General features: G+C 46.6%; 1 protein-coding gene across 1 annotated transcript in view; it reads right to left on the minus strand.

Annotated features, from left to right (window-relative positions):
* Positions 1–13,058: 13,058 nt before the first annotated feature.
* LOC311116636 (transcriptional regulator ATRX-like) overlaps positions 13,059–18,156 on the minus strand; it is a gene marked incomplete at its 3' end in the record, with an annotated part of 60,882 nt that continues 55,784 nt past the window's right edge. The window contains exons 11-15 of the mRNA XM_084191693.1: positions 17,885–18,138; positions 16,228–16,413; positions 15,714–15,855; positions 14,463–14,572; positions 13,059–13,079 (exon numbers count right to left, since the gene is read on the minus strand). Coding sequence (XP_084047819.1) covers positions 13,059–13,079; positions 14,463–14,572; positions 15,714–15,855; positions 16,228–16,413; positions 17,885–18,138 — 713 coding nt within the window. The remainder of the gene's footprint in view (positions 13,080–14,462; positions 14,573–15,713; positions 15,856–16,227; positions 16,414–17,884; positions 18,139–18,156) is intronic.

Consider the following 18,156-nt stretch of genomic DNA (forward strand, 5'->3'; position numbering starts at 1 on the left):
GATATAGACAGGGTTAGATACAGTATAGACAGCAGTAGGACTACCACCTAGTGATATAGACAGGGTTAGATACAGTATAGACAGCAGTAGGACTACCACCTAGTGATATAGACAGGGTTAGATACAGTATAGACAGCAGTAGGACTACCACCTAGTGATATAGACAGGGTTAGATACAGTATAGACAGCAGTAGGACTACCACCTAGTGATATAGACAGGGTTAGATACAGTATAGACAGCAGTAGGACTACCACCTAGTGATATAGACAGGGTTAGATACAGTATAGACAGCAGTAGGACTACCACCTAGTGATATAGACAGGGTTAGATACAGTATAGACAGCAGTAGGACTACCACCTAGTGATATAGACAGGGTTAGATACAGTATAGACAGCAGTAGGACTACCACCTAGTGATATAGACAGGGTTAGATACAGTATAGACAGCAGTAGGACTACCACCTAGTGATATAGACAGGGTTAGATACAGTATAGACAGCAGTAGGACTACCACCTAGTGATATAGACAGGGTTAGATACAGTATAGACAGCAGTAGGACTACCACCTAGTGATATAGACAGGGTTAGATACAGTATAGACAGCAGTAGGACTACCACCTAGTGATATAGACAGGGTTAGATACAGTATAGACAGCAGTAGGACTACCACCTAGTGATATAGACAGGGTTAGATACAGTATAGACAGCAGTAGGACTACCACCTAGTGATATAGACAGGGTTAGATACAGTATAGACAGCAGTAGGACTACCACCTAGTGATATAGACAGGGTTAGATACAGTATAGACAGCAGTAGGACTACCACCTAGTGATATAGACAGGGTTAGATACAGTATAGACAGCAGTAGGACTACCACCTAGTGATATAGACAGGGTTAGATACAGTATAGACAGCAGTAGGACTACCACCTAGTGATATAGACAGGGTTAGATACAGTATAGACAGCAGTAGGACTACCACCTAGTGATATAGACAGGGTTAGATACAGTATAGACAGCAGTAGGACTACCACCTAGTGATATAGACAGGGTTAGATACAGTATAGACAGCAGTAGGACTACCACCTAGTGATATAGACAGGGTTAGATACAGTATAGACAGCAGTAGGACTACCACCTAGTGATATAGACAGGGTTAGATACAGTATAGACAGCAGTAGGACTACCACCTAGTGATATAGACAGGGTTAGATACAGTATAGACAGCAGTAGGACTACCACCTAGTGATATAGACAGGGTTAGATACAGTATAGACAGCAGTAGGACTACCACCTAGTGATATAGACAGGGTTAGATACAGTATAGACAGCAGTAGGACTACCACCTAGTGATATAGACAGGGTTAGATACAGTATAGACAGCAGTAGGACTACCACCTAGTGATATAGACAGGGTTAGATACAGTATAGACAGCAGTAGGACTACCACCTAGTGATATAGACAGGGTTAGATACAGTATAGACAGCAGTAGGACTACCACCTAGTGATATAGACAGGGTTAGATACAGTATAGACAGCAGTAGGACTACCACCTAGTGATATAGACAGGGTTAGAGATACAGTATAGACAGCAGTAGGACTACCACTCGTGATATAGACAGGGTTAGATACAGTATAGACAGCAGTAGGACTACCACCTAGTGATATAGACAGGGTTAGATACAGTATAGACAGCAGTAGGACTACCACCTAGTGATATAGACAGGGTTAGATACAGTATAGACAGCAGTAGGACTACCACCTAGTGATATAGACAGGGTTAGATACAGTATAGACAGCAGTAGGACTACCACCTAGTGATATAGACAGGGTTAGATACAGTATAGACAGCAGTAGGACTACCACCTAGTGATATAGACAGGGTTAGATACAGTATAGACAGCAGTAGGACTACCACCTAGTGATATAGACAGGGTTAGATACAGTATAGACAGCAGTAGGACTACCACCTAGTGATATAGACAGGGTTAGATACAGTATAGACAGCAGTAGGACTACCACCTAGTGATATAGACAGGGTTAGATACAGTATAGACAGCAGTAGGACTACCACCTAGTGATATAGACAGGGTTAGATACAGTATAGACAGCAGTAGGACTACCACCTAGTGATATAGACAGGGTTAGATACAGTATAGACAGCAGTAGGACTACCACCTAGTGATATAGACAGGGTTAGATACAGTATAGACAGCAGTAGGACTACCACCTAGTGATATAGACAGGGTTAGATACAGTATAGACAGCAGTAGGACTACCACCTAGTGATATAGACAGGGTTAGATACAGTATAGACAGCAGTAGGACTACCACCTAGTGATATAGACAGGGTTAGATACAGTATAGACAGCAGTAGGACTACCACCTAGTGATATAGACAGGGTTAGATACAGTATAGACAGCAGTAGGACTACCACCTAGTGATATAGACAGGGTTAGATACAGTATAGACAGCAGTAGGACTACCACCTAGTGATATAGACAGGGTTAGATACAGTATAGACAGCAGTAGGACTACCACCTAGTGATATAGACAGGGTTAGATACAGTATAGACAGCAGTAGGACTACCACCTAGTGATATAGACAGGGTTAGATACAGTATAGACAGCAGTAGGACTACCACCTAGTGATATAGACAGGGTTAGATACAGTATAGACAGCAGTAGGACTACCACCTAGTGATATAGACAGGGTTAGATACAGTATAGACAGCAGTAGGACTACCACCTAGTGATATAGACAGGGTTAGATACAGTATAGACAGCAGTAGGACTACCACCTAGTGATATAGACAGGGTTAGATACAGTATAGACAGCAGTAGGACTACCACCTAGTGATATAGACAGGGTTAGATACAGTATAGACAGCAGTAGGACTACCACCTAGTGATATAGACAGGGTTAGATACAGTATAGACAGCAGTAGGACTACCACCTAGTGATATAGACAGGGTTAGATACAGTATAGACAGCAGTAGGACTACCACCTAGTGATATAGACAGGGTTAGATACAGTATAGACAGCAGTAGGACTACCACCTAGTGATATAGACAGGGTTAGATACAGTATAGACAGCAGTAGGACTACCACCTAGTGATATAGACAGGGTTAGATACAGTATAGACAGCAGTAGGACTACCACCTAGTGATATAGACAGGGTTAGATACAGTATAGACAGCAGTAGGACTACCACCTAGTGATATAGACAGGGTTAGATACAGTATAGACAGCAGTAGGACTACCACCTAGTGATATAGACAGGGTTAGATACAGTATAGACAGCAGTAGGACTACCACCTAGTGATATAGACAGGGTTAGATACAGTATAGACAGCAGTAGGACTACCACCTAGTGATATAGACAGGGTTAGATACAGTATAGACAGCAGTAGGACTACCAACCTAGTGATATAGACAGGGTTAGATACAGTATAGACAGCAGTAGGACTACCACCTAGTGATATAGACAGGGTTAGATACAGTATAGACAGCAGTAGGACTACCACCTAGTGATATAGACAGGGTTAGATACAGTATAGACAGCAGTAGGACTACCACCTAGTGATATAGACAGGGTTAGATACAGTATAGACAGCAGTAGGACTACCACCTAGTGATATAGACAGGGTTAGATACAGTATAGACAGCAGTAGGACTACCACCTAGTGATATAGACAGGGTTAGATACAGTATAGACAGCAGTAGGACTACCACCTAGTGATATAGACAGGGTTAGATACAGTATAGACAGCAGTAGGACTACCACCTAGTGATATAGACAGGGTTAGATACAGTATAGACAGCAGTAGGACTACCACCTAGTGATATAGACAGGGTTAGATACAGTATAGACAGCAGTAGGACTACCACCTAGTGATATAGACAGGGTTAGATACAGTATAGACAGCAGTAGGACTACCACCTAGTGATATAGACAGGGTTAGATACAGTATAGACAGCAGTAGGACTACCACCTAGTGATATAGACAGGGTTAGATACAGTATAGACAGCAGTAGGACTACCACCTAGTGATATAGACAGGGTTAGATACAGTATAGACAGCAGTAGGACTACCACCTAGTGATATAGACAGGGTTAGATACAGTATAGACAGCAGTAGGACTACCACCTAGTGATATAGACAGGGTTAGATACAGTATAGACAGCAGTAGGACTACCACCTAGTGATATAGACAGGGTTAGATACAGTATAGACAGCAGTAGGACTACCACCTAGTGATATAGACAGGGTTAGATACAGTATAGACAGCAGTAGGACTACCACCTAGTGATATAGACAGGGTTAGATACAGTATAGACAGCAGTAGGACTACCACCTAGTGATATAGACAGGGTTAGATACAGTATAGACAGCAGTAGGACTACCACCTAGTGATATAGACAGGGTTAGATACAGTATAGACAGCAGTAGGACTACCACCTAGTGATATAGACAGGGTTAGATACAGTATAGACAGCAGTAGGACTACCACCTAGTGATATAGACAGGGTTAGATACAGTATAGACAGCAGTAGGACTACCACCTAGTGATATAGACAGGGTTAGATACAGTATAGACAGCAGTAGGACTACCACCTAGTGATATAGACAGGGTTAGATACAGTATAGACAGCAGTAGGACTACCACCTAGTGATATAGACAGGGTTAGATACAGTATAGACAGCAGTAGGACTACCACCTAGTGATATAGACAGGGTTAGATACAGTATAGACAGCAGTAGGACTACCACCTAGTGATATAGACAGGGTTAGATACAGTATAGACAGCAGTAGGACTACCACCTAGTGATATAGACAGGTAGATACAGTATAGACAGCAGTAGGACTACCACCTAGTGATATAGACAGGGTTAGATACAGTATAGACAGCAGTAGGACTACCACCTAGTGATATAGACAGGGTTAGATACAGTATAGACAGCAGTAGGACTACCACCTAGTGATATAGACAGGGTTAGATACAGTATAGACAGCAGTAGGACTACCACCTAGTGATATAGACAGGGTCAGATACAGTATAGACAGCAGTAGGACTACCACCTAGTGATATAGACAGGGTTAGATACAGTATAGACAGCAGTAGGACTACCACCTAGTGATATAGACAGGGTTAGATACAGTATAGACAGCAGTAGGACTACCACCTAGTGATATAGACAGGGTTAGATACAGTATAGACCGCAGTAGGACTACCACCTAGTGATATAGACAGGGTTAGATACAGTATAGACAGCAGTAGGACTACCACCTAGTGATATAGACAGGGTTAGATACAGTATAGACAGCAGTAGGACTACCACCTAGTGATATAGACAGGGTTAGATACAGTATAGACAGCAGTAGGACTACCACCTAGTGATATAGACAGGGTTAGATACAGTATAGACAGCAGTAGGACTACCACCTAGTGATATAGACAGGGTTAGATACAGTATAGACCGCAGTAGGACTACCACCTAGTGATATAGACAGGGTTAGATACAGTATAGACAGCAGTAGGACTACCACCTAGTGATATAGACAGGGTTAGATACAGTATAGACAGCAGTAGGACTACCACCTAGTGATATAGACAGGGTTAGATACAGTATAGACAGCAGTAGGACTACCACCTAGTGATATAGACAGGGTTAGATACAGTATAGACAGCAGTAGGACTACCACCTAGTGATATAGACAGGGTTAGATACAGTATAGACAGCAGTAGGACTACCACCTAGTGATATAGACAGGGTTAGATACAGTATAGACAGCAGTAGGACTACCACCTAGTGATATAGACAGGGTTAGATACAGTATAGACAGCAGTAGGACTACCACCTAGTGATATAGACAGGGTTAGATACAGTATAGACAGCAGTTTGTCTCTGTGAATGGTCTGTCCTCCGACAAATCAACTGTACATTTCGGTGTTCCTCAAGGTTCCGTTTTAGGACCACTATTGTTTTCACTATATATTTTACCTCTTGGGGATGTTATTCGAAAACATAATGTTAACTTTCACTGCTATGCGGATGACACACAGCTGTACATTTCAATGAAACATGGTGAAGCCCCAAAATTGCCCTCGCTAGAAGCCTGTGTTTCAGACATAAGGAAGTGGATGGCTGAAAACTTTCTACTTTTAAACTCGGACAAAACAGAGATGCTTGTTCTAGGTCCCAAGAAACAAAGAGATCTTCTGTTAAATCTGACAATTCATCTTGATGGTTGTAAAGTCGTCTCAAATAAAACTGTGAAGGACCTCGGCGTTACTCTTGACCCTGATCTCTCTTTTGACGATCATATCAAGACTGTTTCAAGGACAGCTTTTTTCCATCTACGTAACATTGCAAAAATCAGAAATTCTCTGTCCAAAAATGATGCAGAAAAATTAATCCATGCATTTGTTACTTCTAGGTTAGACTACTGCAATGCTCTACTTTCCGGCTACCCGGATAAAGCACTAAATAAACTTCAGTTAGTGCTAAATACGGCTGCTAGAATCCTGACTAGAACCAAGAAATTTGATCATATTACTCCAGTGCTAGCTTCCCTACACTGGCTTCCTGTTAAGGCAAGGGCTGATTTCAAGGTTTTACTGTTAACCTATAAAGCGTTACATGGGCTTGCTCCTACCTATCTTTCCGAGTTGGTCCTGCCGTACATACCAATACGTACGCTACGGTTACAAGATGCAGGCCTCCTAATTGTCCCTAGAATTTCTAAGCAAACAGCGGGAGGCAGGGCTTTCTCCTATAGATCTCCATTTTTATGGAACAGTCTGCCTACCCATGTGAGAGACGCAGACTCGGTCTCAACCTTTAAGTCTTTACTGAAGACTTATCTCTTCAGTAGGTCATATGATTGAGTGTAGTCTGGCCCAGGAGTGTGAAGGTGAACGGAAAGGCTCTGGAGCAACGAACAGCCCTTGCTGTCTCTGCCAGGCCGGTTCCCCTCTCTCCACTGGGGTTCTCTGCCTCTAACCCTGTTGCAGGGGCTGAGTCACTGGCTTGCTGGTGCTCTTTCATGCCGTCCCTAGGAGGGGTGCGTCACTTGAGTGGGTTGAGTTACTGACGTGATCTTCCTGTCTGGGTTGGCGCCCCCCCTTGGTTTGTGGAGACCTCTGTGGGCTATACTCGGCCTTGTCTCAGGATTGTAAGTTGGTGGTTGGGGATATCCCTCTAGTGGTGCGGGGGCTGTGCTTTGGCAGAGTGGGTGGGGTTATATCCTTCCTGTTTGGCCCTGTCCGGGGGTTTCTTCGGATGGGGCCACAGTGTCTCCGGACCGCTCCTGTCTCAGCCTCCAGTATTTATGCTGCAGTAGTTTATGTGTCGGGGGGCTGGGGTTAGTTGGTTATACCTGGAGTACTTCTCCTGTCTTATCCAGTGTCCTGTGTGAATTTAAGTATGCTCTCTCTAATTCTCTCGTTCTCTCTTTCTCTCTGAGAACCTGAGCCCTAGGACCATACGTCAGGACTACCGGGCATGATGACACCTTGCTGTCCCCAGTCCGCCTGGCCTTGCTGCTATTCCAGTTTAAACTGTTCTGCCTGCGGTTACGAAACCCATACCTGTCCCAGACCTGCTGTTTTCAACTCTTAATGATCGGCTATGAAAAGCCAACTGAGAGACCTGAGCCCTAGGACCATATGTCGGGACTACCGGCCGTGGTGACTCCTTGCTGTCCCCAGTCCGCCTGGCCTTGCTGCTATTCCAGTTTCAACTGTTCTGCCTGCGGTTATGGAACCCCTACCTGTCCCAGACCTGCTGTTTTCAACTCTTAATGATCGGCTATGAAAAGCCAACTGAGATTTATTCCTGATTATTATTTGACCATGCTTGTCACTTATGAACATTTTTGAACATCTTGGCATGGTTCTGTTATAATCTCCACCCGGCACAGCCAGAAGAGGACTGGCCACCCCTCATAGCCTGGTTCCTCTCTAGGTTTCTTCCTAGGTTTTGGCCTTTCTAGGGAGTTTTTCCTAGCCACCGTGCTTCTACACCTGCATTACTAGCTGTTTGGGGTTTTAGGCTGGGTTTCTGTACAGCACTTCGAGATATTAGCTGATGTAAGAAGGGCTATATAAAATAAAAATTGATTGAAAATTGATTGAATTGATGAACTTATCCTCTGCAGCAGAGGTAACTCTGGGTCTTCCATTCCTGTGGCGGTCCTCATGAGAGCCAGTTTCATCATAGCGCTTGATGGTTTTTGCAACTGCACATGAAGAAATTTTCAAAGGTCTCGAAATGTTCCGTATTGACTGACCTTCATGTCTCAAAGTAATGATGGACTGTCATTTCTCTTTGTTTATTTGAGCTGTACTTGCCATAATATGGACTTGGTCTTTTACCAAATAGGGCTATCTTCTGTATACCCCCCCTACCTTGTCACAACTGATTGGCTCAAACGCATAAAGAAGGAAATAAATTCCACAAATTAACTTTTAAGAAGGCACACCTGTTAATTGAAATGCATTCCAGGTGACTACCTCATGAAGCTGGTTGAGAGAATGCCAAGAGTGTGCAAAGCTGTCATCAAGGAAAAGGGTGGCTACTTTGAAGAATCTCAAATATATTTTGATTTGTTTAACACTTTTTTTGGTTACTACATGATTCCATATGTGTTATTTCATAGTTTAGATGTCTTCACTATTATTCTGCAATGTAGAAAATAGTAAAAATAAAGAAAAACCCTGGAATGAGTAGGTGTCCAAACTATTGACTGGTAGTGTCCATACTATATACTGTACATAGACAGAGAGAGGGAGAAGTCTAACGTGTCACAGAGAAACAGAGTACGGTGCGGGGTCACCCCCTAGTGGTCAAAGCATGTAATGAGAGGGTCAGATTAGATCAATGGTTAGGAGTGGAGGTAGACCTTGTGCTCCTCCCACAACCCAGAAACAACCCCTTATATAGGAAGACCCAGAAACTACAGTCTAACAACCAGAGAAACATCCCATTCCATAGGAAGACCCAGAAACTACAGTCTACCAACCAGAGAAACATCCCCTTCCATAGGAAGACCCAGAAACTACAGTCTACCAACCAGAGAAACATCCCCTTCCATAGGAAGATCCAGAAACTACAGTCTACCAACCAGAGAAACATCCCCTTCCATAGGAAGACCCAGAAACTACAGTCTACCAACCAGAGAAACATCCCCTTATATAGGAAGACCCAGAAACTACAGTCTAACAACCAGAGAAACATCCCCTTATATAGGAAGACCCAGAAACTACAGTCTAACAACCAGAGAAACATCCCCTTCCATAGGAAGACCCAGAAACTTCAGTCTAACAACCAGAGAAACATCCCCTTATATAGGAAGACCCAGAAACTACAGTCTAACAACCAGAGAAACAACCCCTTCCATAGGAAGACCCAGAAACTACAGTCTAACAACCAGAGAAACATCCCCTTCCATAGGAAGACCCAGAAACTACAGTCTACCAACCAGAGAAACATCCCCTTCCATAGGAAGACCCAGAAACTACAGTCTACCAACCAGAGAAACATCCCCTTCCATAGGAAGACCCAGAAACTATAGTCTACCAACTAGAGAAACATCCCCTTCCATAGGAAGACCCAGAAACTACAGTCTACCAACCAGAGAAACATCCCCTTCCATAGGAAGACCCAGAAACTACAGTCTAACAACCAGAGAAACATCCCCTTATATAGGAAGACCCAGAAACTACAGTCTAACAACCAGAGAAACATCCCCTTCCATAGGAAGACCCAGAAACTACAGTCTAACAACCAGAGAAACATCCCCTTATATAGGAAGACCCAGAAACTACAGTCTAACAACCAGAGAAACATCCCCTTATATAGGAAGACCCAGAAACTACAGTCTAACAACCAGAGAAACATCCCCTTATATAGGAAGACCACGAAACTACAGTCTAACAACCAGAGAAACATCCCCTTCCATAGGAAGACCCAGAAACTACAGTCTAACAACCAGAGAAACATCCCCTTCCATAGGAAGACCCAGAAACTACAGTCTACCAACCAGAGAAACATCCCCTTATATAGGAAGACCCAGAAACTACAGTCTACCAACCAGAGAAACATTTATGCTGCAGTAGTTTATGTGTCGGGGGGCTGGGGTTAGTTGGTTATACCTGGAGTACTTCTCCTGTCTTATCCAGTGTCCTGTGTGAATTTAAGTATGCTCTCTCTAATTCTCTCGTTCTCTCTTTCTCTCTGAGAACCTGAGCCCTAGGACCATACGTCAGGACTACCGGGCATGATGACACCCTGCTGCCCCCAGTCCGCCTGGCCTTGCTGCTATTCCAGTTTCAACTGTTCTGCCTGCGGCTACGAAACCCCTACCTGTCCCAGACCTGCTGTTTTCAACTCTAAATGATCGGCTATGAAAAGCCAACTGAGAGACCTGAGCCCTAGGACCATACGTCGGGACTACCGGCCGTGGTGACTCCTTGCTATCCCCAGTCCGCCTGGCCTTGCTGCTATTCCAGTTTAAACTGTTCTGCCTGCGGTTATGGAACCCCTACCTGTCCCAGACCTGCTGTTTTAAACTCTAATGATCGGCTATGAAAAGCCAACTGAGATTTATTCCTGATTATTATTTGACCATGCTTGTCACTTATGAACATTTTTGAACATCTTGGCATGGTTCTGTTATAATCTCCACCCGGCACAGCCAGAAGAGGACTGGCCACCCCTCATAGCCTGGTTCCTCTCTAGGTTTCTTCCTAGGTTTTGCCTTTCTAGGGAGTTTTTCCTAGCCACCGTGCTTCTACACCTGCATTACTAGCTGTTTGGGGTTTTAGGCTGGGTTTCTGTACAGCACTTCGAGATATTAGCTGATGTAAGAAGGGCTATATAAAATAAAATTGATTGATTGATTGATCCCCTTCCATAGGAAGACCCAGAAACTACAGTCTAATAACCAGATAAACATCCCCTTCCATAGGAAGACCCAGAAACTACAGTCTAACAACCAGAGAAACATCCCCTTATATAGGAAGACCCAGAAACTACAGTCTACCAACCAGAGAAACATCCCCTTCCATAGGAAGACCCAGAAACTACAGTCTACCAACCAGAGAAACATCCCCTTCCATAGGAAGACCCAGAAACTACAGTCTAACAACCAGAGAAACATCCCCTTATATAGGAAGACCCAGAAACTACAGTCTAACAACCAGAGAAACATCCCCTTATATAGGAAGACCCAGAAACTACAGTCTAACAACCAGAGAAACATCCCCTTATATAGGAAGACCCAGAAACTACAGTCTAACAACCAGAGAAACATCCCCTTCCATAGGAAGACCCAGAAACTACAGTCTAACAACCAGATAAACATCCCCTTCCATAGGAAGACCCAGAAACTACAGTCTACCAACCAGAGAAACATCCCCTTCCATAGGAAGACCCAGAAACTACAGTCTACCAACAAGAGAAACATCCCCTTCCATAGGAAGACCCAGAAACTACAGTCTAACAACCAGAGAAACATCCCCTTCCATAGGAAGACAAACTAGTCTACCAACCAGAGACCACAGTCTACCAACCAGAGAGACCACAGTCTACCAACCAGAGAGACCACAGTCTACCAACCAGAGACCACAGTCTACCAACCAGAGACCACAGTCTACCAACCAGAGACCACAGTCTACCAACCAGAGACCGCAGTCTACCAACCAGAGACCACAGTCTACCAACCAGAGACCACAGTCTACCAACCAGAGACCACAGTCTACCAACCAGAGAGACCAGTCTACCAACCAGAGAGACCAGTCTACCAACCAGAGAGACCAGTCTACCAACCAGAGACCACAGTCTACCAACCAGAGAGACCACAGTCTACCAACCAGAGAGACCACAGTCTACCAACCAGAGACCACAGTCTACCAACCAGAGAGACCAAAGTCTACCAACCAGAGACCAGTCTACCAACCAGAGACCACAGTCTACCAACCAGAGACCACAGTCTACCAACCAGAGACCACAGTCTACCAACCAGAGACCGCAGTCTACCAACCAGAGACCGCAGTCTACCAACCAGAGACCACAGTCTACCAACCAGAGACCACAGTCTACCAACCAGAGACCACAGTCTACCAACCAGAGAGACCAGTCTACCAACCAGAGAGACCAGTCTACCAACCAGAGAGACCAGTCTACCAACCAGAGACCACAGTCTACCAACCAGAGAGACCACAGTCTACCAACCAGAGAGACCACAGTCTACCAACCAGAGACCACAGTCTACCAACCAGAGAGACCAAAGTCTACCAACCAGAGACCAAAGTCTACCAACCAGAGACCACAGTCTACCAACCAGAGACCACAGTCTACCAACCAGAGACCACAGTCTACCAACCAGAGACCACAGTCTACCAACCAGAGACCACAGTCTACCAACCAGAGACCAGTCTACCAACCAGAGAAACATCCCCTTCCATAGGAAGACCCAGAAACTACAGTCTAACAACCAGAGAAACATCCCCTTATATAGGAAGACCCAGAAACTACAGTCTAACAACCAGAGAAACATCCCCTTCCATAGGAAGACCCAGAAACTACAGTCTACCAACCAGAGAAACATCCCCTTATATAGGAAGACCCAGAAACTACAGTCTAACAACCAGAGAAACATCCCCTTATATAGGAAGACCCATAAACTACAGTCTAACAACCAGAGAAACATCCCCTTCCATAGGAAGACCCAGAAACTACAGTCTAACAACCAGAGAAACATCCCCTTCCATAGGAAGACCCAGAAACTACAGTCTAACAACCAGAGAAACATCCCCTTCCATAGGAAGACCCAGAAACTACAGTCTAACAATCAGAGAAACATCCCCTTCCATAGGAAGACCCAGAAACTACAGTCTACCAACCAGAGAAACATCCCCTTATATAGGAAGACTCAGAAACTACAGTCTAACAACCAGAGAAACATCCCCTTATATAGGAAGACCCAGAAACTACAGTCTAACAACCAGAGAAACATCCCCTTCCATAGGAAGACAAACTAGTCTACCAACCAGAGACCACAGTCTACCAACCAGAGAGACCACAGTCTACCAACCAGAGACCACAGTCTACCAACCAGAGACCAGTCTACCAACCAGAGACCACAGTCTACCAACCAGAGACCACAGTCTACCAACCAGAGACCACAGTCTACCAACCAGAGACCAGTCTACCAACCAGAGACCAGTCTACCAACCAGAGAGACCAGTCTACCAACCAGAGAGACCACAGTCTACCAACCAGAGAGACCACAGTCTACCAACCAGAGAGACCACAGTCTACCAACCAGAGAGACCACAGTCTACCAACCAGAGACCACAGTCTACCAACCAGAGACCACAGTCTACCAACCAGAGACCACAGTCTACCAACCAGAGACCACAGTCTACCAACCAGAGACCACAGTCTACCAACCAGAGACCAGTGTCTACCAACCAGAGACCACAGTCTACCAACCAGAGACCACAGTCTACCAACCAGAGAGACCACAGTCTACCAACCAGAGACCACAGTCTACCAACCAGAGACCACAGTCTACCAACCAGAGACCAGTGTCTACCAACCAGAGACCAGTCTACCAACCAGAGACCCGTCTACCAACCAGAGAGACCAGTCTACCAACCAGAGACCAGTCTACCAACCAGAGAGACCAGTCTACCAACCAGAGACCACAGTCTACCAACCAGAGACCACAGTCTACCAACCAGAGACCACAGTCTACCAACCAGAGACCAGTCTACCAACCAGAGACCAGTCTACCAACCAGAGACCAGTCTACCAACCAGAGACCACAGTCTACCAACCAGAGAGACCACAGTCTACCAACCAGAGACCAGTCTACCAACCAGAGACCAGTCTACCAACCAGAGACCACAGTCTACCAACCAGAGAGACCAGTCTACCAACCAGAGACCACAGTCTACCAACCAGAGACCAGTCTACCAACCAGAGACCACAGTCTACCAACCAGAGACCACAGTCTACCAACCAGAGAGACCAGTCTACCAACCAGAGACCACAGTCTACCAACCAGAGAGACCAGTCTACCAACCAGAGACCACAGTCTACCAACCAGAGACCAGTCTACCAACCAGAGACCACAGTCTACCAACCAGAGACCAGTCTACCAACCAGAGAGACCAGTCTACCAACCAGAGACCACAGTCTACCAACCAGAGACCAGTCTACCAACCAGAGACCAGTCTACCAACCAGAGACCAGTCTACCAACCAGAGAGACCACAGTCTACCAACCAGAGACCACAGTCTACCAACCAGAGACCAGTCTACCAACCAGAGACCAGTCTACCAACCAGAGACCAGTCTACCAACCAGAGACCAGTCTACCAACCAGAGACCAGTCTACCAACCAGAGAAACAGGAAAAGGAATAGAAGCATGGTACAGACCTGCAGTGTTTTCCCCAGGCCCATACAGTGAGCCAGGATACATCCAGAACCAGTGTTCTTCTTGGTTTTCTTCACCGACTCACAACAGCAGTCCCACATGAACTGGACCCCTAGAGAGACAGACACAGAGATGACTCAGAACAGCAGTCCCACATGAACTGGACCCCTAGAGAGACAGACACAGAGATGACTCAGAACAGCAGTCCCACATGAACTGGACCCCTAGAGAGACAGACACAGAGATGACTCAGAACAGCAGTCCCACATGAACTGGACCCCTAGAGAGACAGACACAGAGATGACTCAGAACAGCAGTCCCACATGAACTGGACCCCTAGAGAGACAGACACAGAGATGACTCAGAACAGCAGTCCCACATGAACTGGACCCCTAGAGAGACAGACACAGAGATGACTCAGAACAGCAGTCCCACATGAACTGGACCCCTAGAGAGACAGACACAGAGATGACTCAGAACAGCAGTCCCACATGAACTGGACCCCTAGAGAGACAGACACAGAGATGACTCAGAACAGCAGTCCCACATGAACTGGACCCCTAGAGAGACAGAAAGAGACGTCAATCTACACCCAAAGCTTTTCTCAGACTACAGAAATCCTACCATTGTTGGCAGCACTGAACCTCGTCTGTTTGGTGTTGACGCAGTCAGCCATGAAGACTTGACTTAATAAGTGAGTGAATGAGTGAGTAAAAGTCGGCCTTGTTTTCACCATAAACCATCAATCAACAACATTATGATTAAAGACAAAAATGGTTCTCTCACCGTTGGTTTGGTTTGAGTTTGGTCACCAGGTTGCAACAACTACTACTGCTACTACTACTACTGCTACTGCTGCTACTACTACTACTACTACTACTGCTACTACTACTACTACTGCTACTACTACTACTACTACTACTACTGCTACTGCTGCTACTACTACTACTACTACAACTACAACTACAACTACTGCTACTACTACTACTACTACTACTACTACTACAACTACTGCTGCTACTACTACAACTACTATTACTACTGCTACTACTACTGCTACTACTACTGCTACTACTACTACTGCTGCTGCTACTACTACTGCTACTACTACTACTACAACTACTGCTGCTACTACTACTGCTACTACTACTACTACTACTACTACTACTACTACTACTACTACTGCTACTGCTACTACTGCTACTACTACTACTACTACTACTACTACTACTATAGCAATATGCGTCTCTCACCGTCGACCTGGTGTGGTTTGAGCTTGGTGACCAGGTTGCGGTGGACCTGCACCATGGGCTCCTTGGTCTCCTCGTCTTCATCCAGCACCAGCTTGGTTGTGATTGGACAAGCCACGGCGGACGCCTCCTCCACCACGAGTACCTGTTCGGGAGGGACATATAGAGTCTAGTCTAAAAGCATTACAGTCTGCTGGTTGGGACAGCGTTTACATTCCTAGGAGTATAGGGCAGCTGATCTTCTAGACTAAAAGCATTCAAACCTTTACAGATATTGACAAATTCCCACTAAGGAAACGCTAAGCGACTTCCACTATATTCAAAGAGTGCTTACAGTACATTTATAGTATATGTGATCCCTGTGGGAACTTGGCATAGCTGGTGCCATAACGGAGCATAAATCCATCTGGCTCCTCAGCGTAACATTGGGCAGACGGAGTAGAGTTGACTCAGTCTATCTTCATTTCCATCCCATTAACGGATGCCATGACGACAGCACACACAGTTGACTTTCTACCTCTCTGAGTTTCTCCCTGAGCTGCTCCCTCTCCGCGATGCGCCTCCTCCTCTCCTCCTCCTCCTTAAGGGCGTCCCTGGTTTCAGTCCTCAGCTTGTCGTCCTTGAGGATCTTTCTGATCTTCTTCCTCTGTCCTTTAGGAGAGTCTCCGTCCTCCTTCCCCGAGCCGTCCTCTCCTGACGCGCTCTGGAGGAGGGAATGAGGGTTAACCTCTGCCCTTTCAACTTCAACCCCCAGGGGTCAACTGACCAATCACACATTGTGACCTATGACGTGGTAACAATCAAACATTGACCAATCAATGAATTCCAGACCAAACTCAGAAATATAGAAATGTTCAGGAGTAAGGAGAATACCCCCTCTCTCCATCCCTCTCTCTCCATCCCGCTCTCTCCATCCCGCTCTCTCCATCCCCTCTCTCTCCATCCCCTCTCTCTCCATCCTCTCCCTCTCCATGCCTCCCTCTCCATCCCTCCCGCTCCATCCCCTCTCTCTCCATCCCCTCTCTCTCCATCCCCTCTCTCTCCATCCTCTCTCTCTCCATGCCTCCCTCTCCATGCCTCCCTCTCCATCCCTCTCTCTCCATCCCGCTCTCTCCATCCCGCTCTCTCCATCCCTCTCTCTCCATCCCGCTCTCTCCATGCCTCCCTCTCCATCCCTCCCTCTCCATCCCTCTCTCTCTCCATCCCTCCCTCTCCATCCCTCTCTCTCCATCCCTCTCTCTCCATCCCTCCCTCTCCATCCCTCTCTCTCTCCATCCCTCCCTCTCCATCCCTCTCTCTCCATCCCGCTCTCTCCATCCCTCTCTCTCCATGCCTCCCTCTCCATCCCTCCCTCTCCATCCCTCTCTCTCCATCCCTCTCTCTCCATCCCTCCCTCTCCATCCCTCTCTCTCTCCATCCCTCCCTCTCCATCCCGCTCTCTCCATCCCGCTCTCCATCCTGCTCTCTCCATCCCGCTCTCTCCATCCCTCTCTCTCCATGCCTCCCTCTCCATCCCTCCCTCTCCATCCCTCTCCCTCTCCATCCCTCCCTCTCCATGCCTCCCTCTCCATCCCTCCCTCTCCATCCCTCCCTCTCCATGCCTCCCTCTCCATCCCTCCCTCTCCATGCCTCTCTCTCTCATCCCTCCCTCTCTCATCCCTCCCTCTCTCTCCATCCCTCCCTCTCCATCCCTCCCTCTCCATCCCTCCCTCTCCATCCCTCCCTCTCCATCCCTCCCTCTCCATCCCTCCCTCTCCATCCCTCCCTCTCCATGCCTCCCTCTCCATGCCTCCCTCTCCATGCCTCCCTCTCCATCCTCTCTCTCCATCCCTCTCTCTCCATGCCTCCCTCCCTCTCCATCCCTCCCTCTCCATCCCTCTCTCTCCATCCCTCTCACTCCATCCCCCTCTCTCCATCCTCTCTCTCCATCCCTCCCTCTCCATCCCTCCCTCTCCATCCCTCCCTCTCCATCCCTCCCTCTCCATCCCTCCCTCTCCATGCCTCCCTCTCCATGCCTCCCTCTCCATGCCTCCCTCTCCATGCCTCTCTCTCCATCCCTCTCTCTCCATGCCTCCCTCCCTCTCCATCCCTCCCTCCCTCTCCATCCCTCTCTCTCCATCCCTCTCTCTCCATCCCTCTCTCTCCATCCCTCTCTCCTTCCCCCTCCCCTATACCTTCTCGTCGGACGAAGAGTCCTGGACCTTGATGCGGCGGCGTTTCTTCTTCTGGGCGTAGCTCCTCTCCTCCTTCTTCTTCTTCTTCTTCTTGGAGGAGCGCGTGGTCCTCCTGCGGCTGCTGCCTTCCTTCTCAGACTCCTCTTCCTCAGACTCCTCCGACGACTCCTTCTCACTGATCTCTTCACTCACTCCTGACTCACTGCTGTTAACGGACTCCTCGAAGTCTGAGTCTGCTGAGTCGTCACTACCCACTAAAGAGGGAGAGAGAA

Source organism: Coregonus lavaretus, assembly GCF_964263955.1.
Source record: "Coregonus lavaretus genome assembly, contig: HAP1_SCAFFOLD_2442, whole genome shotgun sequence".
In the NCBI taxonomy this organism is placed as follows: Eukaryota; Metazoa; Chordata; class Actinopteri; order Salmoniformes; family Salmonidae; genus Coregonus; species Coregonus lavaretus.